Source organism: Gigantopelta aegis, chromosome 5 (assembly GCF_016097555.1).
Source record: "Gigantopelta aegis isolate Gae_Host chromosome 5, Gae_host_genome, whole genome shotgun sequence".
NCBI classification, from domain to species: Eukaryota; Metazoa; Mollusca; class Gastropoda; order Neomphalida; family Peltospiridae; genus Gigantopelta; species Gigantopelta aegis.
Window position 1 is genome coordinate 33,988,889 of NC_054703.1, and position 23,445 is coordinate 34,012,333.

Sequence of the window (23,445 nt, forward strand, 5' to 3'; positions counted from 1 at the left end):
ACAAAGGAACTCGTTTTCCACCCCCACCCCCAGCCCCTCAACCCCTTGCAAAGATAACTGGTTTTAACTACGTGTGTGTGAGCATGTGCCTGCACTTGAGTGTATATAATTTGAGAGAAGCAAATCGGCCGCTATCTTGGCCAGTCGGTGCGCTGCACAGACAACCACCACTGAAGACTTGATAAACTGCCGCCACCACGAGAGACGGTGACCACTTCTGGTGGGGCTTGAAAACCACACACACACACACACACACACACAAACACTTGTCTCACTGTTAGACTAATAGTCCATTCATATAAATTACACTTATTGCTGTTCTTAACAAACTGTTTTTAATACACTTCTAGTAGTTTGAAAACCACACACACACACACACACAAACACTTGTCTCACTGTTAAGACTAATAGTCCATTCATATAAATACTTATTGCTGTGCTTAAAGATATACTGTCACGGATTTAAGGACCTTATTTTTCTAAAAATGGATAATAAATTAAAATTACATTAATTGTTGGAAACCAAATCTAGCTATTGCATCACCTTAACTGAACCATGATGCAGTAAAATCCATGTCAACCATCTCGGCAATTTTAGTTTTTTAATTATGGACCACTGCCGTAATTCAATTGTTTTTTACAAAATATCATTAATAAATGGAGTATGGTGGTATGAAGATGGTTGAATAAATACATTTTGGGACAAATCAAATTATATTTGTTCAGGTAATACTTTGTTAGACCATTAAATAGGTCAGTGGTCTGTGCCACTATGCCTTTAACAAACTATTTTTTATACACTTCTAGTAGTTTGAAAACCACAAACACTTGTCTCACTGTCAGAATAGTTATCAAACTAATAGTTCATCAGGACTTGTAGAATTTTTACAAAATCCACTAGCTATGGGATCACGAATTTTAAAAATATACTAGTCCCGATAAAAAATATTTTACTTAAGTTAATACAATTTTACTAAATAATAATAGTAATAACGAGATATATCACCTAAAGACGGAGATATAACCAAAAAACTATAAAATTGGTGGGTTGGGGTGGGGGCAAGCTATTAATATTTACAAAATAGAGTTAACTACAACATTTGACTATTTGTTTGTCACTAGCCATCGGGCATAGCAATATTAGTTATTTACTAGCCCAACATTGAATATCACTAGCCATGGGAGTGGGGCTACCATAATCTAGAAGCTCCGAGTTTATTTCATTTATTCTTATTCCCTTACTTAGTGAGGTTTAACACGCCATAGGATTTCAAATTTCATGTTAAAAATTTTTCGGTTCCATACCTTGTGATCATGGTAAGCAATCGAAAACTGACTTTTAGGTTCCATTAAATAGTCATACTCGATGTAACAATCATGGAAAACGAAATTTCAGTTCCGAGATTTTATCGACATGGTACCGGAAACGATTGTTTCCGTGAAATCCTGAAGGTCTGGTTCAAGCACGCTGTCCTGGGCACACATCTCAGTTATTTGGGCTGTCTGTCCAGGTCAGTGGGTTAGTTGTTATTAGTTGTCGGGGAACATTTTGTTTTCAAAATCTTGATTAGCAATATTTGATTAGTGTTATTTCTTACGGCATGACACCATCACTATAATTAGGCCTGATCCCCCCCCCCCCCCCTCCGTAATCTAAGGGAGTGGGACGTAGCCCAGTGGTAAAGTTAAAAGTGCTCGCTTGATGCGCGATCGATTCCCATTGGTGGGCCCATTGGGCTATTTCTCATTCCAGCCAGTGCTCCACAACTGGTGTTGAAAAGACCTTGGTATGTGCTAGTGCATATAAAAGATCCCTTGCTGCTAATCGAAAAGAGTAGCCTATGAAATGGCAGGTTTCCTCTCAATATCTGTGTGGTTCTTAACCATATGTCCGACACCATATAACAGTAAATAAAATGTGTTGAGTGAGTCGTTAAATAAAACATTTCCTTCCTTCCAAATACCCCATGCCATTTTTTTCCCAGCAGGCCACATTTGTCCCTTTTCCAGGGAACATTTTGTTTTCAAAATCTTGATTAGTGTTATATCTCACGCCATGACACCACCACTATAATTTGGCCCGATTCCTTCCTGTGCTCATATTTATCTACTAATTCCTACTGATACCTGCATTGGATAGCAGTAGAAAACCATTTTTTTTATCCACCCCACCCTGGAATCTATTCTTACAGGTCGACACTGCCACAATTCCTCCACCCCCACCACTTACTGTACACAAATATTTACCTTCTACTAGTACTTCCTACTGATGCCTCCAGTGGATAGCAGTAAAAAAACCCTTCTTATCCATACACCCACCCCTGGAATCTATTCTTACAGCATGAAACCACCACTATCATTAGGTCCGATTCCCCCACCCCCATACTCAAATATCTATCTTCTAATTTCTACTGATGCCTCCAACTGATAACAGTGGCAAACCCTTTTTATTCCCACATCTACCCACCCCCGGAATCTATCCTTACAGCATAACACCACCACTATAATTAGGCCTGATTCCCCCCTGTACTCAAATATCTACCTTCTAATTCCTACTGATGCCTCCAACCGATAGCAGTGGAGACATATTGATGCCCCATTGTAAGCCTACAAAAGACCAGTTCACTATTGCAGCCAAGGGGTGTCAGGTTGAGACTGTGTTGCAGTGTTTTACAGTGTTCAGGTTTCCTGGCAGGAATTTTTACCACTGGGACAAACTTAGAGCTACAAGAAACGGGCGAAAAACAAACCACACAGATAGCGAAATGTCGAGTTTGCAAAATGAACTGAAAATTGTTGCCTGTTCTTTTTTTTTCTCCATCTGTCTTTCTTCAAAGATGTCTGACACAATAAAATTTTGAAGAAACAACTATTCTTTGACATATCACCATTGTACATTTTAAAATACAAATATTGCAAAAGGAAAGGTATAGTTGCACATTTTAAACTACAGCTATTTCTGTTTGGGTTTTTTTTTGCCAGAGAATCAACTACCTCTATAGTTCGTCTCTTCCTCGTACAAAAATGTGTTTTTTGGGGTTTTTAAAGGGAGAGACCCTAGTTTTTAAACACTAAGGCACAATTTTCACCTAGACTCTAGTTTCAACCCGTAAAAATGGTCAACACTAAGTTTGGTTAATTTACAAACATGTAACAAATTTGGATACAACAGAGTGAAACAGTCTGTGATGATGAAATACCCTTAAAAATAGACTAAAACGCAACTCCATAACAGTTACTTCTCAGATACATGTGTGTGTTAAAAAATATGAAAAAATTGCATTTTGTGGTATTAGGAACACCAGGATAACCATAAACACTTTGGTTTGTACAGAAATGGATAATCTAAACAATAAAATATAAGTAATGTTTGATTTCAGTTATCACAAACGGCTCTAATAGTGAAAAATATGCCTTAGTGTTTAAAAACTAGGGTATGTCCCTTTAATAATTTCAGTTTGGTTTGACATAAGAAGAAAAGTAAGTGTTTGGGAAATAACAAAAAAAAAATTGTGTGTACTGTACAAATAAATAACATGTAGTTAATTTCATAGTATGAGAGAAGGTGTTCCCTGTGGGAAGGACTATAGTAGATAGAGATTATAAATACAAGTTTGTGTCGTACTTCAGGGCTTCTAGATTATAGTAACCCAACTCCTATGGCTAGTGATATTCAATGTTGGGCTAGTAAATAACTACTATTGCCATGCCCGGTGGCTAGCAGAGCTTTTAGATTATAGTAACCCCACTCCTATGGCTAGTGATATTCAATGTTGGGCTAGTAAATAACTACTATTGCCATGCCCGGTGGCTAGCAGAGCTTTTAGATTATAGTAACCCCACTCCTATGGCTAGTGATATTCAATGTTGGGCTAGTAAATAACTACTATTGCCATGCCCGGTGGCTAGCAGAGCTTTTAGATTATAGTAACCCCACTCCTATGGCTAGTGATATTCAATGTTGGGCTAGTAAATAACTACTATTGCCATGCCCGGTGGCTAGTGAGAAAACAGTTGTCAAATGCTGCATTTAATTCTATTTTATAAATTTGAATATCCCCCCCCCCCCCCCACACACACACACTACTCTTAGTGTTTTTAAGCTCCCTCTTTAGGTGACATATTTATCTGATTATTACTGTTAGCAAAATTGTATTGAGTTAACTTAAAGTAAAGTAGGGCTAAAGAATGTTTAATTGTGGCTAGTAAAAAAATTTTTAAATCACTGATCCCATGGGTGTAGTGGATTCTGTAAAAATGTTACAAGCCCTGTACTGGTATTATGAAACGAGTGTCAGGTTTTTTGTATTGGCTGCTATTGTCTGAACGAGAGCAAGTTTAATACATGAATCCCGACACGAGGTACGTGAAGGTACTTATGATCTGTTTTGCTTTTTATTACATACCATCAGAGTATTTTCTGGCAGAAAGCCGACATTTGGTCTAACCAGGGCTAGCTCTGGCACTTGCTAAATTCGCCAATTGTAAATTTTGAAAGCAGTTGGCAAATTTTATTTTAACTTGGCGAAATAATTTCATGTAATAACGGATACTTTGAGAAAATAACTGGGTTTCTGCAAAAAAAAAATAATAATAATAGAAAATTTGGCAAATGTTTCTGCTCACCCAGAGCTAGCCATGAAGCTAACATATTTCTATTTTTTTTATATAAATATATACTTGATCAAGAGATGGAACAATTTTTCTTGCTAACAGTTATAAACCTCTATATATTCAGTAAATATAGCATTCTATTTTTTTTTTTAAAAACAAACTCCTCTTTTCAAAGATTTAAAAATCATGAAACTAGTAAAAGTCACTGCTACTGCATAGGTTATTCCTACCCCAAAACACAGCAAATGATCTTTTATATGCCTTTTCTCAGTTTGTATCCTTTGCTAATCATGAAAAAAATGTAGCAGGTTTTCTCTTTATAACTGTATGTCAGAATTACCAAATGTCTGACATCCAGTAGCTGATGATAATTGCAGGGCAAGCTCCGGATGAGTAGAAAAGTTCAAATCATCTATTTAAACTTCAAAAATAGCAAAAAAAACAATAATAAAATAGCAATTATTACATAACATTTATTTGCTAAATTAAAATAAAATTCACCTATTAGTTTTTAAATTCACAATTGGTGAATGCGAGAGCTAGCCCTGCAATGTGCTCTAGTGGTGTCGTTAAACAAAACAAAGTTGTTATTTTTTGTTACATAACATTCATACTGTACATATGGTGACGTTCCAATGATTGACTATAATCAAACATCAATTGTTTTGGCTCAACTGATGACAGTGATGTGATGTGATGTGATGTGATGTGATGTGATGTTCAATTCTAAAAACCCATCATCGATTGTCACGGGCAATGATCACTAATTGCTACGATTGGTATATCAAAGGCGTGTATGTGCTAGCAGTGGCGTAGCGTGGGTTGCCAGCGCTCGGGGCAAGGCAAGTATTGCACCCCCTAACCAGTGGACCATTAGAACTCACCAAGTCCCTTCCATCAGTCCAGAATATTGCGCCCGGGGCAACGGACCCAGTGGCCCCGCCCACACTACACTACTGTGTGCCGCCCTGTCCATGGGATGGTGCATATAAAAGATCCCTTGATGCTAATCTTAAAGAGTAGCCCATGAAGTGACAACAGCGGGTTTCCTCTCTCAATATCTGTGTGGTCCTTAAACATATGTCCCACACTATGTAACCGTAAATGAAATATACTGAGTGGGTTGTTAAATAAAACATTTCCTTCCTTTCCTGATCACAAATTGTTCCTCCAGTTTCAATGATGGAATTGATGTAAAATAGGTTGAAGGATTTTGTGTTTGTTTTCATGTACACGTTGTTTCGGCCAGAATTTTTTTTTGGGTATGGTGCTATGAAATTGAATATTTACAATGTGTGTAGGGGGTTATGGAGGGACTGCCCCAGAAAATCCATGGCTTAAGTTTAGGGTTAGGGTTAAGAATATCACACAGTAATGATAAGCCATTAATTTTGTCAAAAGGTCAATACACAACAATAAAATCTGCAAAATAAAATTGGGTATGGCACCATACCCATTTTACCCTCTGGCAGAAACCCTGCACGTACATAAAGAAAGAAAAAAAAGGAATGAAATGTTTAATTCACAACGCACTCAACACATTTTATTTACGGTTATATGGCGTCAGACATATGGTTACGGACAACACAGACATTGAGAGGAAACCCGCTGTCGCCACTTCATGGCGCTACTCTTTTCGATTAGCAGCAAGGTATTTTTAATATGCACCATCCCACAGACAGGGTAGTACATACCATGGCCTTTGTTACACCAGTTGTGGAGCACTGGCTGGAACAAGAAATAGCCCAATGGGTCCACTGACGGGGATTGATCCTAGACTGACCGTGTGTCAAGCGAACGCTTTAATACTGGGCAACGCCCCACCCAAAAGAAACAAAAAAAAAATAATAAGAAAAGAAAAGATATTAAATGGTTACTCCCTGATTAACATCTGACATCAACATTTTTTTTGTTCCGAAAGTAGTATGCGTTTGACATGGATGAATGGAAATGTGCTGTTAAAAGGAATGGACCAGCTTAAAGCACAATTCAATGAAAGAGGACCTAATTATGGCTGAAGCCGTTCTGACATACCTGTGACAACCTTTTAGCCTGTTTTAAAAACAGATTCCTTTGTATATGAGTCATGTTATTTCACAGACAGGCCGTGGTCGTGTTAAAGGTGGTCTCACTGAATAAAATATCTGAAATAGGCCATCTTGCTTAACACTCCGCCGTCCATTACTGTTAAAACGTTTTTGTTTTTGTTTCACGACACCACTACAGCACATTGATTTATTAATCATCGGCTACTGAATGTTAATCGTTTGGGAATTTGTACTCATCTATTACCAATTCAAAACAAACTCGGCAGGGCTCCGTCCACTTGGCCAAGACAAAACAGTTTTGGTGTACAGGATTCTCAATACGAGAAGGGGCAGGACATCCCACAAACAGGACAACACATACCAGTCTTTGATACACCAGTCGTGGCATACTAGCTAGAACAAGAAATAGTCTATAGATCATGCCCTATATTTTGTACTTGTGTGTGAAAAGATTAACATTCCAAGATAAAGTTATAAAGTTTATTTTGTTTAATGCCACCATTATAGCACATTGATTTACTAATCATCAGCTATTGGATGTCAAACAGATGGTCATTTTGACAGTCATACAGGTGAAACCCGCTACATGTTTCCATTAGTAGTAAGGGATCTTTTATATGCACCATACCACAGACAGGATAGCACATACCACGGCCTTTGATATCCCAATTGTGGTGTACTGGCTGGAACAAGAAATAGTCTATCATGCCCTTTATTTTGTACTTGTGTGTGAAAAGATTAACATGCCAAGATAAAGTTATAAAGTTTATTTTGTTTAATGACACCACTAGAGTATTTATAATTATTTATTAATCATCAGCTACAGGATGTCAAACATTTGGTAATTTTGACAAACAAGCCTTTGAGAGAAAACTAGCTACCTTTTTTTCCATTAATAGCAAGGAATCTTTCATATGCACCATCTCACATGAAGCCAGGACAAAGACTGGCCGAATGGAGCAACACTGGCCATCAAGCTTTGTGCTTTCAAAGAAGACTTGACAGAGACAGCGTTTTTATCACCACGACCGGACTCCAAATCTAAAACTTGATCAACTATAGCTTGAACGCAGAAGAAGCACAATCTTACAGAAAGAATAGCACATACCACGGCCTTTGATATACCATACCAGTCATGGTGCACTCGTTGGAATGGGAAATAGTAGCCAAGACTAGTGGATTTGTTGAAGCCAGATACCAGAAAATTTGCTAAATCACTTGTCTTTCCAGTGTGAGTCCTGCTATTCTAGGGGAGGGGTGTGGGGTGGGGGTGTGTGTGTGTGGGGGGGGGAGGGTAGTATTAATGTCTATCATGTCACATATTTTATACTTGAAAACTGGTTAAATCACTGGTCTTTCCAGTGTGAGCCTTGCTATCCTGATGTGACAAGGGGGTGGGGGGGGGGGGTGGACGAGCATTATTGTCCTATGATGTCTTATATTTTGTACTCATGTTTCTAGGGTGTGCCTTGCTATCTTAGGGTGAGAGGGGTAGCATTTGTGTCTATGACATGTCCTATATTTTGTACTTGAAAATTGGCTATATCACTTGTATTTCCAGGGTGATCCCTGCTATTCTGGGTGAAGTGGGTGGGTGGGGATAGCATTAATGTCATGTCCTAAATTTTGTACTAGAAAACTGGCTAAATCACTTGTCTTTCAAATGAGTGCCATGCTACTCTGGGTGGGGGTGGGAGGTAAGCATTCGTGTCTATCATGTTCTTTCTTTTGTTCTAGAAAACTGGCTAAATCACTTGTCTTTCGAGGGTGTGCCATGCTATTCTGGGTGGGGGTGGGTGGATAGCATTCGTGTCTATCATGTCCTACATTTTGTACTAGGAAATTGGCTAAATCACTTGTCTTTTCAGTATGAACCCTGTTTTCTCTCATCCCTAGCCATGCAAGACAGACCCATTCCATGACGTCAGCCCATGTGGAATAAATCGGTCCTGCATGGGCTATGACGTCACTGAGTTTAACATGGGGAGTATTACGGCATTGGTAATATATGACGTCATATCAATGGGAGTTGGTTAGTTTTAGATCGATATTTTGTTATTAAAACCTTAATTATAAAAGCTATCTTGTTAATTTGCAGTGTTACATCATATTTAACACATTAAACAGATGCAGCAAATATGATAGTGTAGTTTATTTATGATAAAACGGTCAAATAAATAAGTTTCTTTTTCAACCATGTTTGTTTGATCATGTAAAATAATGGTTTATTTATCGAATGGATGAGAGGAAAAAGACTATCATATGTGATCATGTGGGATAGAAAAAGTACACCCTCGGTGGTGGAAATTTCGACTCTATAGGACTCAGCAAGCCTCATCCCGGGTCGCATAACTGGTTCAACAAAGGCCATGGTTTGTGCTATCCTGCCTGTGGGAAGCGCAAATAAAAGATCCCTTGCTGCCTGTCATAAAAAGAGTAGCCTATGTGGCAACAGCGGGTTTCCTCTCCAAATCTGTGTGGTCCTTAACCATATGTCTGACGCCATATAATCGTAAATAAAATGTGTTGAGTGCGTTGTTAAATAAATGACCACATATGATGGGAGTCCATTAATCCTGATGCAAGACGGGGGGGTGGGGGAGGTCGAACATTAATGTCTATCATATATCCTACATTTTGTACTAGAAAACTGGCTAAATCACTTCTTTCCAGGGTGAGCTTTGCTATCTTGGGCCGAGGGGGTAGAGGGTGAGCACTAGTGTTTATGATGTCCTATATTTTCTACTTCGAGTTCTGTGTGTGTGTGTGTGTGAAAACGTGAATGTTGTGAGATAAAAACACTTGACCTGACCGAGTCTAAGAGAAGATAATATGCGGGATCCATGAACCAACAAGTCAATAACACAGCAGGCACCCGGGACAGGGTACGCAGATCAAACCTGATTTGAATTTTATAGCTTCTTATCTCTCGTCTAGAAGCCAGTATCAGCGACAAAGCCACAGAAAGAAAGTACATATTTCTATACAACTACTACAATACAGGTACAGTGATTGTGGTGCTCTATTGTTAAGGGAGTGAGAAAAAAAAAAAAAAAAAAAAAAAAAAAAAAAAAAAAAATATATATATGTCCCAAGTTTGAGAATGAGTGTTTGGGGTTAGATGATTTTACAGGGGCTGAAATTTAAGGGATCTGACAATAAACAGAATTGAATATTTGTAAAATTATTTATAATATACCTCAGAATATTTTTAAAATAATTTTATAATGTTTTGGACTGTACATGTTGGTTTTAAAGAAAGATGGGGAAAAGAAAAACAAGGACTAAAAAAGAATAGCTGGAAGGGGTTGGGGGGTGAGGGGAAGTCAGCCGGTTATTTGTTTTTATGCAGGAGGCTGATAATTTAATGTAACCATCTTCAGTGGTGTCGTGGTTAAGCCATTGGACTTGAGACTGATGGGTACTGGGTTCACATCTCTGTAATGGTTTATACCCAGTTTAACGACTGCGTGGCTTTTAGATTATGGTAGCCACACATCCATAGCTAGTGATATTCAATGTTGGTAACTACTGTAGCCACACATCCATAGCTAGTGATATTCAGTGTTGGTAAATAACTACTGTAGCCACACATCCATAGCTAGTGATATTCAGTGTTGGTAAATGACTACTGTAGCCACACATCCATAGCTAGTGATATTCAATGTTGGTAAATGACTACTGTAGCCACACATCCATAGCTAGTGATATTCAGTGTTGGTAAATAACTACTGTAGCCACACATCCATAGCTAGTGATATTCAGTGTTGGTAAATAACTACTGTAGCCACACATCCATAGCTAGTGATATTCAGTGTTGGTAAATAACTACTGTAGCCACACATCCATAGCTAGTGATATTCAGTGCTGGTAAATAACTACTGTAGCCACACATCCATAGCTAGTGATATTCAGTGCTGGTAAATAACTACTGTAGCCACACATCCATAGCTAGTGATATTCAGTGTTGGTAAATAACTACTGTAGCCACACATCCATAGCTAGTGATATTCAGTGTTGGTAAATACCTACTGTAGCCACACATCCATAGCTAGTGATATTCAGTGTTGGTAAATGACTACTGTAGCCACACATCCATAGCTAGTGATATTCAATGTTGGTAAATGACTACTGTAGCCACACATCCATAGCTAGTGATATTCAATGTTGGTAAATAACTACTGTAGCCACACATCCATAGCTAGTGATATTCAATTTTGGTAAATAACTACTGTAGCCACACATCCATAGCTAGTGATATTCAATGTTGGTAAATAACTACTGTAGCCACACATCCATAGCTAGTGATATTCAGTGTTGGTAAATAACTACTGTAGCCACACATCCATAGCTAGTGATATTCAGTGTTGGTAAATAACTACTGTAGCCACACATCCATAGCTAGTGATATACAATTTTGGTAAATAACTACTGTAGCCACACATCCATAGCTAGTGATATTCAATGTTGGTAAATAACTACTGTAGCCACACATCCATAGCTAGTGATATTCAATGTTGGTAAATAACTACTGTAGCCACACATCCATAGCTAGTGATATTCAATGTTGGTAAATAACTACTGTAGCCACACATCCATAGCTAGTGATATTCAATGTTGGTAAATAACTACTGTAGCCACACATCCATAGCTAGTGATATTCAATGTTGGTAAATAACTACTGTAGCTATGCCGGACGGCTAGTGAATTTCTTTTTTGTCAGATGTTGCAGTTTAGTCTATTTTGTAAATATGAATATCCTGCTCCCCCCCCCCCCCCCCCCCAACGGTAAGTGTTTTTAAGCTCCATTTCCCTCTTTAGGTGACATATCTGATCATTGCTATTATTTTGTAAAATTGTATAAACTTTAAAGTAAAGTAGGGCTAGTGAATTTGTAATCATGGACTTACAAAAAAACTAAAACTGAAGTGTGTATGAATTGTGTGTTTTAAATTTTATTCTGGTCTTTAGCATTCCCAAAAGATTTGGTGTTTCCAAATTTTAAATTTCCGATACAAAACCTTTTAAAATATTAAAAAGTGATGTATTTTATTGTCAGACAGTACATATTACATTTTACATTGACAACATATTAATTCCAAACCTGTTGGTTACTGTTTTATTGGAATATAAACGTAACTATTTTCAAAACACGGATGAGGGCAACCAGATTTTTGGAGGGGCAACCTCAATGTGAACCCATGTATATGGTACTTGCCCTCCAGGCAAGCAACCAAAATCCTTAAAATTGAGCACTGAAAAGGGACTGTGAAAAAAGGTCCTGTATTGAGGACATTCCAGTTTACAGAGGATCCAGTTTAGAGAGGTTTCACTGTGTTCCTATTTCTGAAAGTGAACTTAATACCCAAGTTACTCGACTGCAGGAAATTGAAAAATTTCATTTCAATTCCCAGATCATAAATTAGGATGAGGTTTAGGGAAATATTTGCATCAGTTCACAAAGAAATGTGTAATTTAATTGTTTTAACTTCAAAACAATGAAAATTAGATTATGTTTCTTTGTCTCCAAGTTCAAATGAAAGATGCTTAATTTTTGGGGGTGTGGCCCATAAATGATTTATGAAAATCAATGATTTTTAGAATATTACACATTATCTGCACTGTTTAAAATATTCTTGTAACACTTTTTCACATTTCTTTCATTAAATTTACAAAATTCAAGTGACATCCCGCAAGTATTTAACAAAACAATTTATTCAAAACACACCATTGGTATCCAAAATTAAATTCTGGTATCCCCTGGATATCAGGATACTGTTAATAATGAACACTGCTCATTAATTATTAGGCAGTGTAAAATATTTTCTGCAATTACAAACTTTTGACAAAGTAATTTCATATCACTTATAGCATCTAGCTTAAGTTATCAATTTTAACAAATCTAATTACATATGTTCTGTCGTCAAGATGTTGTAGTAGCTGAAAATATATTTTATGCCAAACAGAAAATGTTGGTACCTCGGAAATTAAGGTCAGTGACTAAGTGTGTGTACCATGATATATACAGATCTCTTAAGTCGTCGAAGCATTGTATCATGAATCTGTATCAGTACAATGAATTACTAGGTTAAAACCTTACCGTTAATAAACTCTTGTCGCGGCAAGGGGGTTAATCCTGTTTCGGTTTCCTCTGGTTCTGGAGAAAATCCATCTGTAAAGAAAGAAAGAAAGAAGTGTTTTATTTAACGACACACTCAACACATTTTATTTACGGTTATATGGCATCAGACATATGGTTAAGAACCACACAGATTTTGAGAGGAAACCCGCTGTTGCCACTACATGGGCTACTCTTCCGATTAGCAGCAAGGGATCTTTTATTTGCGCTTCCCACAGGCAGGATAGCACAAACCATGGCCTTTGTTGAACCAGTTATGGATCACTGGTCGGTGCAAGTGGTTTACACCTACCCATTGAGCCTTGCGGAGCACTCACTCAGGGTTTGGAGTCGGTATCTGGATTAAAAATCCCATGTCTCGACTGGGATCTGAACCCAGTACCTACCAGCCTGTAGACCGATGGCTTGCCACGACGCCACTGAGGCCGGTCCCCATCTGTAAAGAAAGAACATGAAATTTTCTTCCTTCTAGTTTCTTACTTAATAGCCTAAAGTCCGTTCCAGGGAGAAAGGCTTTTCTCAAAGTTTGGGATTTATTACCAATTACAAGTTATTTATTTCTGACCTGACTGTTTTCTAAATTGCTGACAAAAATTGTATATTTCTGTTATTTCCAAAACACTTATACTGTTCTTTTTATGTCAAATCAAACTGAAATTATTTTCAAAAAAACAAATTTGGTAACAGGATGGGACGGACTATAGTTCAGGGACCACATTGTTTTCAAAATCTTGAGAGAGACAGAAAACCTTTTTTATGTATGCATATACCACTAAGGTTTCGCACACGTCTGTCACGGGCTTAACCTCTGACATTGCCAGTGACTAAGTCTGGGCCAGGAGGGGGTGAGTTTGAGGTGGGTGGAATTTACAAATACTGCTAATCAAGATTTTGGCTTTAGGTCTTTGACCTAACTTCTAAATTTTTATTGCAAATTCCACCCACCTCAAACTCATTACACAAGTTTCAGAGATCACTACACAATTTTAAAACATTAAACAGTAGTTGCTAAGCAATTTTTAAGTGACTACAAATATTGCTAATCAAGATTTTGGCTTTAGGTCTTTGATTTAAGTTCGAAATTTTTATTGCAGTAACTGGAGGAGAGTCTATGGCCAATGAGTGGTTAACTGATGGATAGTTTGTGCTCCAACCTGCGATTGGATGATTGTTTGTCCTTTATCCAGTGATTGGTTAATTAGTATAGCTCGGGCCAATGATTGGACTAGCTGAACACTGGCATGTTCAGTGGATGACTGAATGTGCTCAGGACAGTGATTGGATGTGATGATAGCAATAATTAGGTAACTTAATTACTGGGAGATGCAGGGCTCGGTGGTGCAGTGGTTTAAGCCATCGGACTACAGGCTGGTAGGTACAGGGTTCACAGCCCAGTACCGACTCCAACCCAGAGCGATTTTTTAAGGGCTCAATGGGTAGGTGAAAGGCCACTACACCCTCTTCTCACTAACCACCTAACCCACTGTCCTGGATAGACAGCCCAGATAGCTGAGGTGTGCCCAGAATAGTGTGCTTGAACCTTAATTGGATATAAGCATAAAAATAAGTTGAAATGAAATGAAAATGAATAAAATAATGCAGGGCTCGAACCTAAGAATTTGTCTCCCACATAAAAATGTTTTTAACTGCTATGGGTGAAACAGCCCACCGACAGTAATTTTGACCCTGTCTACAGCAATTTTTCAGGGCTTCTAGATTATGGTAGCCCCACTCCCATGGCTAGTGATATTCAATGTTGGGCTAGTAAATAACTACTATTGACATGCCTGACTGCTAAAAGAGCTTCTAGATTATAGTAACCCGACTCCCATGGCTAGTGATATTCAATGTTCGGCTAGTAAATAACTACTATTGCCATGCCTGATTGCTAAAAGAGCTTCTAGATTATGGTAGCCCCACTCCCATGGCTAGTGATATTCAATGTTGGGCTAGTAAATAACTAATATTGCCATGCCTGACGGCTAGTGAACGTTTTTTTTTGGTCAATGTTGCAGTTAAGTCTATCTTGTACATATGAATATCCTGCCCCCACCCCAACCCCCAATGTTAGTGTTTTTAAGCTCTATCTCCCTATTTAGGTGACATATCTGATTATTACAATTATTTAGTAAGACTGTATTAATTTAAAGTAAGGTAGGGCTAGTGAATTTTTAATTGTGGCTAGTAAATTTTTAAAATCACTGACCACATGGCTAGTGGATTTTATAGAAATTATAGAAGCCCTGTTTTTTTAAAGTTACTTTTACAGCAAATAAACATGACTGAAAGGTTCTTTTGCTGTACGTAGACATATTTCAAACGTACAAATGTTATATACCGGCAGGTAATGTACACCAGGTGTATACATTTTGCCATCTTTGAGGAAAAAAAGAAAAGAAAAAATTTATTTGACGACGCACTCAACACATTTTATTTACGGTTATATATATGGCGTCAGACATATGGTTAAGTACCACACAGATAGTGAGAGAGGAAACCCACTGTTGCCACTTCATAGACTACTCTTTTCGATCCCACACAGGACAGTACATACCACAGCCTTTGATATACCAGTCATGGTGCACTGGCTGGAGCGAAAAATAGCCCAACTGGCCCACTGACAGGTATCGATCCCAGACCGACCGTGCATCAAGTGAACGCTTTACCACTGGGCCATGTCCCATACATTTAAGGAAGACAAAACTAATTTTTACGACTAATACGAGTGCGGAGTACCGATTGCCTGAATCAACTCACCTTTTGTAGCTAGCCGCTCTATATGGTTTTCATTTGGACTGGAAGGCGGAGTGGGCCGATCTAAATAAATAAAAATAAATAAATTACAACACATCTTGTCTATTAATGAATACAAATTATATTTGCCTAGATATGGGCTTCTCTCTTGCACTATCAGTCAGTCTCTCTCTCTCTCTGGTCTCTCTTTTTTTTCACCACTTAAAACAGGGTGCGTAACATACAGGGGTGGGAATTGGTGGAGTGTAAACAAGAGGAAATCTAGACGGGAGCCTGAAATTCTTGAAATCCTAGGTTAAAATCTGTGCCATCTGACACATTTTGGAGGAAAGGATGATTAAAATGTGAGGAAACGCAATGTTCCATGAGAGGAAAACAGCCAATATGAAGAGAATTCCCACCCCTGAACATAGTCTAAACTGGGAGGGGGGGGGGGGGGGGGGGGGGGGGGGGGGGTTCCAGAGTGAACCTAGCACAGTAGCAGACCTTTTAGTTTACATTTACGATAACCTAATATCGCACAGTAAATTGTTTTATGTTAGTTCGAGGGCAGGCGCAATGGGAAACAAGAAAGAAAGAAGTGTTTTATTTAACGACGCACTCAACACACTTTTTATTTACGGTTATATGGCGTCAGACATATATGATTAAGGACCACACAGATATTGAGAGAGGAAACCAGCTGTCACCACTTCATGGGCTACTCTTTTCGATTAGCAGCAAGGCAATGGGAAACAGGAATGTGGATTAGCAAAATATGGTAACAAATTTTTATTTTATATCTTTAATGAAACCTTACCCTAACAATAACCTAATCCTAATATTAATAACAAAAATTTATATAAAATAATATTTTTTAAATAAAGATTTGTTATTGGGGAACTGGAGGAAATCTTGCTAGAAACCAGGACTCACACTGGAAAAATTTTTGGTTTAGCCAATAATCAGATATAAGAGTAGTTCCTTGAAAATTATTAAAATGTCTGTTAATTTAAGGAAATATGTATTAGCCAAAGACTAAATGTGTTAGCCACTTTGTATAAAAATTAGCAATTGTCTAATTTGGCAATGGACAAGGTGAGCCCAGAGAAACAAAAGAGTGATGTTGAACCCTTAAATAATAAGATTACAGCTTCTCTGCATAACCGTTACTTCTCAGAGTTATGTGTACACATGTTGTTTTGGAAAGAGTTCAACCCGTACCCATCTATATCAAAGGCTCTTAAAGACTAACCTAAAACTAACCTTAACCATTGAAATGGGGGTACAGGTCGAACTCATGCCATTGTGTTTTTAAAAATACATTTAATGGTATTACAAACACCAGAATGACCAGAAAGAGCACATTGATTTATTAATCACTGGCTATTGGATGTTAAATATTTGCTAATTCTGACATTTTAGTCATTATATTTTTCCATTTAATAGTAGCAAAGGATCTTTAACATGCACCATCCCACAGACAGAACAGCACATACCACGGCCTCTAATATACCAGCCCTGGTGCACTGGCTGGAGGAGAAATAACCAAACAGGCCCACCGATGAGGATTGATCCCAGATTAACTGTGATTAATCTGGCCAGTGCTTCTGTTTACAGTAAAATCAAAACTGATTGATTGGAATGTCTGATATTTTAACAAAAACGGCTGTAATGATAAATAAAATTTAAAAAAAAAAGTCATTGTATTTAAACTAGGGCCCGTCACAGCATGAGTTCGACCCCTACCCTCATTTTAATGGTTAGGGTAGTTGGCATAGGGTTAGTCTTTATATCACCTCGATGTTTGTTCAATAATAATTGTATATTGGGGACCATGAGCAAACCATTAAAAAATAATAATAATAAAGTTCTAAAGTTAACAAAACAAAAAAACATCAATTCCAGTATTTCAATAATATAGCATAAATGTAAAACATTAAAAAAAAAAAATTAAAAAAATATAAAATAAACAAAGTTATGCATTCTCTTAGCAAATATTCGGGACAGAAAACTTGTTATACATTTCTACAATTCTAAAAACTACGAGTAGTACAGTGTTACACATACAAGAAGCCGCATCTTCAAAGGTATTTCCCCGGCAACCTATAACCCCTGATAATGGACTTGTCCAAATCACAAACAAATATGGCCGTCGACACACAGGCGCCAGCTAAGGGGGGGGGGGGGACATATTTTCGCCCATTTTACCTGTTTTCAGGAGCAGACTCCAGTGGTAAGGGTTGCAGCAGATATATCCTTGTTCCTCCCCCGTCGAACAACAGGGCAGTCTTTTCATCTCCACCCCTTGCTGTAACTCGGGCCAGCGCCAGAGTTTACAACAGAGGGTGTGAGGCGAGACGTAACGGCGCGACGTCGCTAGTTTGACGTCCGCCTTTGGTAAGAGCACGCATTCCGTGGTCTCCCCTCCTTTACTTTCCACACTCTGGACCATGATGTCCAACTGTTTCTCTTTCAACCGCTTCAGCATGGAGTGTGCCGCCGATTTGAACTCGTCTTCAGTCTCACCGTTGCCTTCATGGTACAGAATCCGACTTTTCCACAGACGTTTCACGAGTGCAGTTCTTTTAGAACGAAACATGCAGCACGAAAATCGCGCTGCACGTGCCCATGCTATGACGTAGCCGAGCTTCCCAAGGGGGGTATTTCCGACACCACACACACACCACCACACTTGGGACGTCTGCTTTTGTAAATATAACACAAAAACAAGACGAACGTTTGACACACTTCTGTTCAGAGTCGAAGGGGGGGAATTACGGAGTCACATTATCCCAAGGTAGACTCGCTTCCCTTCTAGGAATGCCACCGAGAAACTGTCGATATCCTCAAAAAGCTCGTCCCAGAAATGTCTTCTGCCCGCAACGTATTTTTCTTCGTATTGTAGATTAACAGTTTTGTGTTAAAATCCACACGAGCGGCGATGCGTTTTTCCCCAACAACATGCAACCGTACTTCAAAACACTCTTCGCAGAACAGTGGCCACACGGCATTGTGATTATTTTTTACAAAGGGGTGACAGGTTGTTCGCCTGTCCCGTAACACTTTGTGAATAATACAGATATCTACGTACTTTTGTTGTATACACCGATATTTAAAAATAAGATTCAATATTTATAAAATTATCCGCTTCGTACGACAGGTTTTTAACGAAAGCAAATTGTTCGTTTCCGCGATGGAAGATACTCTTTCCCCTCTGTAATTGTCAGGTAGACCCATCGACCACCGATGCTGCTTGCTTAAAAGAGATCGGCGGTTGGTTAAGATTAGTCACGTGAGAGTCTAGACATTTTGGCGCGGCGAGCGTCTCGCTTGATTGTTGCGTAAATAGCCTAAATAAGCTATTAAATTACAAGCGGTGGCTATCTAACTTAAAGCCACGGGTAAACAATCTTCGTACGGATGTTCCAAAACAACATTTTGCGTGGTTACTATATTTTTGGTCACTTTTCTTACATTTACAATTCGGAAAAAACTTGGGCAGACCCATGTTGTCAAAGCCGTCAAGCGGAGTATGGGGAACCCCTACCTAGCGGAAACTACAGTTTACGTTTGACCGACTTGGACCGTGACTAGTGGGAGGGGTGTTCGTGTATCATATTGTGCTGGGGTGTCGTTAAATATCCATTCATTCATTCATTCATTCATTCATTCATTTATTGTATCTTACCTTTCTATATTTTGTCATTTGTTATTACTATTACTGCCCTCTTTCCCTACTCTCTCTCTCTCTCTCTCTCTCTCTCTCTCTCTCTCTCTCTCTCTCTCTCTCTCTCTCTCTCTCTCTCTCTCTCTCTCTCTCTCTCTCTCTGTTTCAAACATGTTATACATGTATGCTAGATATCCCAATAACCGTAATTTATAATTTAGTGGTGGTGGGCTTTTTGTTTGTTTTTTTAAAACAAATTTTCCTTCTTTTTTTTATTATCATTTTTAAATATTACGGTAGTCAATTATTTTTATTTTTCGCCACAGGACACCTGTCACTAGTTTATCTTTTTCTCTCTTTTTTGTTTCTAGAAATCGTTTTCTTTCTTCTTTTTTTTTTTTTCTTTTTTTTTCTTTTCTTTTTATTATTATTTATTTATTTATTATATTATATAATATATATTTAAAAAAATAAAATTCGATAGCACATATTTTACTAAACTAATTGCACCGAAGAGCGACGAAGCATTCACACCAAAAAAAGAAAGAACGCAAGAAAAAAAAAATGTACCGATAGTTAATGCCCCTTGGAGTATCGCGAATATGGACTCGACCAGATTATTATAAACAGCGTTATAGAAGCAGACGACGAGTTTATGCGGCGTTGGCGCCTGTGTGTAAAATTCATACATGAAAGGACGGCGTTCGATCCACGGTAATTAAATCACGCGAGATAACGAGCCAGGGCGCGCCGTTTGTCTATGTAGATTTACAACCAGACCAGTACACGAATCGGGGCGCGAAGCACGTCTGAGCGCGGGGCTAGTTTGTTTTGTCTTCCACGTCAATTAAATCGCAGCAGTATTTGTTAAAACAAGTTTTGTCCTGGCAAAGTTTATAATATTTATTTGTGTGGGTTTTAAAAAAATTATATTGTCATGGAAACTGATATTGTAAATAATAAAGGGTTCGCCTCAACTGAATTCTGTCATTGGTCCGGTAAAATAAATAAATAAATAAATAAAATTAATTAATTAATAAATGAAATAAATTTAAATAAATAAATAAATAAATAATGTAAGAAAGAGAAATAAATAATAATAAATTAATTAATGTTTAACGACATCCCAGCACGAAAAATACATCGGCTATTTGGCTGTCAAACTAGGGTAAATCCAAACATGAAGAAAGAAAAAAAACAGAAGTTCTACTGGTATTAAATTATTTTGTGGTAAATTTTTATATACCTTCAATTCTATAGAAAATAACGGGCATAGACGTTTACCTTGATGAACTATATGCATAATTTATAAATCGGTATTACCTAACGGTACACTAAAATAAAAGTTTCTTGTTTAGAATATAAATTTTGCGGGGTGTTTTTTTCGTACATAGATAATAAATGTGATTATTGGGAGGTAAAATCCTAGTTGGTATTTAGGCTATTGTAAACATTAAAGGGCCATTCCTGAGTTTGGTGCATTGTAAGATGTTTCCGACTAATAAAATATTTCTACGATTAAAATTACATATTAAATATATTTTCTTGTTTAGAATATCAGTGTCTGTATATTCAATGTGTTTCTGGTCGTCTTAATATTTGTAAGAGGCCCAACCTGGATTTTGTCTTCAAATAATTTCGTACGTACGAAAAAATATATTTTAGGAAATAAAACATAAAACAAATATTAGAACGATCAGAAACACGTTTAATATACAGCCACTAATATTTTATGCAGAAAAATATATTTGATATGTAATTACAATCGTTAAAAAGTCTGTTAGTCGATAACATCTTAAAATTGCAGCAAACTCGGGAATGTCCCTTTAAGACGATTAGTTTACCAAATTACCAAATGTTTAACAGAGGCGGATCTGTGGGGGAGGGCCCGCCCCGGGAGGGCCCGCCCCCCCAAATTTAGCGACAGTTATAATGTTATTATATATTAATTTTTATTCCCCTCCAAACCCACCTCAAAGTTCCGCCTCATGTCATTGCCCCTCCCCCCCCCCCCCTTAAATAGATTTTCTGGATCCGCCATTGTTTGACATCCAGTAGCCGATGATTAGCCTGTATTGAACAGGATGAATACATGTTTTACGCTACATCAGCACTCGGCTATTTAGTGTCAAAAGTAGCCGATAACTAATTTATTAATCAAAGTGCTCTAGGGTTGTTTTTAATATTCTTTCCCCACATATTAGGCCACAGAAATATATTCTTCATCTCTGGTCAGCAGTCTGGTCGATTTTTATTTTGTGCTTCGACATTTTTTTTTTTTTAGGCCTACTAACTAATATAATTTGAAGCACACATATTTCAATTTCTTTTGCCCTTTAAATGCACTATCTTCTTCAATGCTGTAATTTTCTGCGTGAAATAGATGCCAAACACGAATAAACGTATGACCCGTATAACTGCTAGTCGCAGACGTAAAGTTACGATGTTTTGTGAAATTCCCACCCTACCCCCACAATTATTTTTTTAAATCGAAATATATTTTTTTTTATTGGGGATGGGGTGCGGTGGGGGGGGGGGGGATATTAGCAAAAGTTTGAGTATTTATTTTGTGTTAGTCCGTTAAAGATCTGTTTTCGTTCGTGGCGTGTCGTTATCGGTTAATTTAATTCGGTTTGCGACACTTTATCCAAACGTAGCTTAATATGGTAGTTATTGCGTTTTAAAGGTACAGAATCTACATCATGTCAAATGTTCGGCTATTTGTTTTGTTTAACGACACCACTAGACCACATTGATTTATTAATCATCGGCTATTGGATGCCAAGGTAAATAAATGTTAATAATATTAGGACGGTTGTAGGGTTGGGTTTTCAAAAGTTAGTTTTCTCCCCGCATTTTCAACCCACATTAACACCAGTAAAACAAATGGCTATTATTATGTTTTATTCCCTCTAGCACCTCGTTAAGGCTGTGTGTTTTGTCTATTGTTCATAACAGAATACAGACTACTTCCCCACCATTCATCTTTGGCAGTATTTCCGAGAATAATTGACATCATTTTGTCGGCGGCGTGATGTGATTTACACCCCGCAACAAACCATCTCGCGCCAACAATGGCTCGCACGCGCAGACGTGTCACGTGACCCTTTATGATATCCCGTCAATCACGGGTTCCCGCCACTGTGTCTGGACCGGACGACGAAGTTGTGACCGGCACGGCAGACGAACAAACGAAAGATTAATTTGCGGGCGTCTGCGCGCTCTGGTAGCAGCGACGAGTCAACATCATATTCAAAAGGATTAATTGCTCTGTATTAATCAGCTGACGATAGCTCTAGGGTCTTAAAGTGACAGACCTTGGTTTTTAAACACTATGTATTAGCGTATTTTTCACTTACCATTTTATGATAATTTCATACTTTTTTTTCCAACTTATTTTCGTGCTTATAATCCAATTAAGGTTCAAACACGCTGTCCTGGGCACACACGATTCAGCTGTCTGTCCAGGATAGTGGGTTAGTGGTTAGTGAGAAAGAAGATGGTGTAGTGGTCATACACCTACCCATTGAGTCGTGAAAACTCGCTCTGGTTGGGAGCCGGTACCGGGATGCGAACCCAGTAGGTTGTTTCCATTAGTAGCAATGGATCTTTTATATGCACCATCCCACAGACAGGATAGCACATACCATGACCTTTGATATACCAGTCGTGGTGCACTGGCTGGAACGAGAAACAGCCCAATGGTTCCAATGGCGGGGATCGATCCCAAACCGACCGCGCATCAAGTGAGCGCTTTACCACTGGGCTACGCCCCGCCCCTCTCCATTTCAACGTCACATACTCTTGTTTCACTTCACTGTAACTTTATCCAGATGTGTTACAGGTTTGTACATTAACCAAACTTAGTGTTTATGTTCACGAGTTCAAAGTAGGGTATGCGACTTTAACTGACTGCTCGGGCGTTTTGTTTTTAACTGCCAAACGTCATCCGATAGGGTTAATTGAATAAGCCTGTTTGACGAACGGATAAGACAATGGCGGCGTCCAGTGATCAGATCGGTCTCGGTGAAGTAGATGGTTGTTCGACCCATTGTTGTCTGCGGGATTTGTCTTTCATTGCTAATCCCCACGAATCAGATCCAAGTACGTAATGCTGGGTTAACACTACCAACTGTCACAACAGAGTTGGCGAACCCGCCGATCTCTCGACTTCTACGACTGTCCAGTTGCTAGTCTGATCGCTCTTACAACTCGATTCTCGTCGTATAATGCTAGTGTCA

At 38.3% G+C, this 23,445-nt stretch overlaps 1 protein-coding gene across 1 annotated transcript in view; it reads right to left on the reverse strand.

Moving 5' to 3' along the window:
- Positions 1 to 18,511, reverse strand: part of LOC121373398 (mothers against decapentaplegic homolog 6-like) — a 32,667-nt gene extending 14,156 nt beyond the window's left edge. The window contains exons 1-3 of the mRNA XM_041500042.1: positions 17,746 to 18,511; positions 15,559 to 15,618; positions 12,763 to 12,834 (exon numbers count right to left, since the gene is read on the reverse strand). Coding sequence (XP_041355976.1) covers positions 12,763 to 12,834; positions 15,559 to 15,618; positions 17,746 to 18,136 — 523 coding nt within the window. The 5' untranslated portion in view covers positions 18,137 to 18,511. The remainder of the gene's footprint in view (positions 1 to 12,762; positions 12,835 to 15,558; positions 15,619 to 17,745) is intronic.
- Positions 18,512 to 23,445: the final 4,934 nt, after the last annotated feature.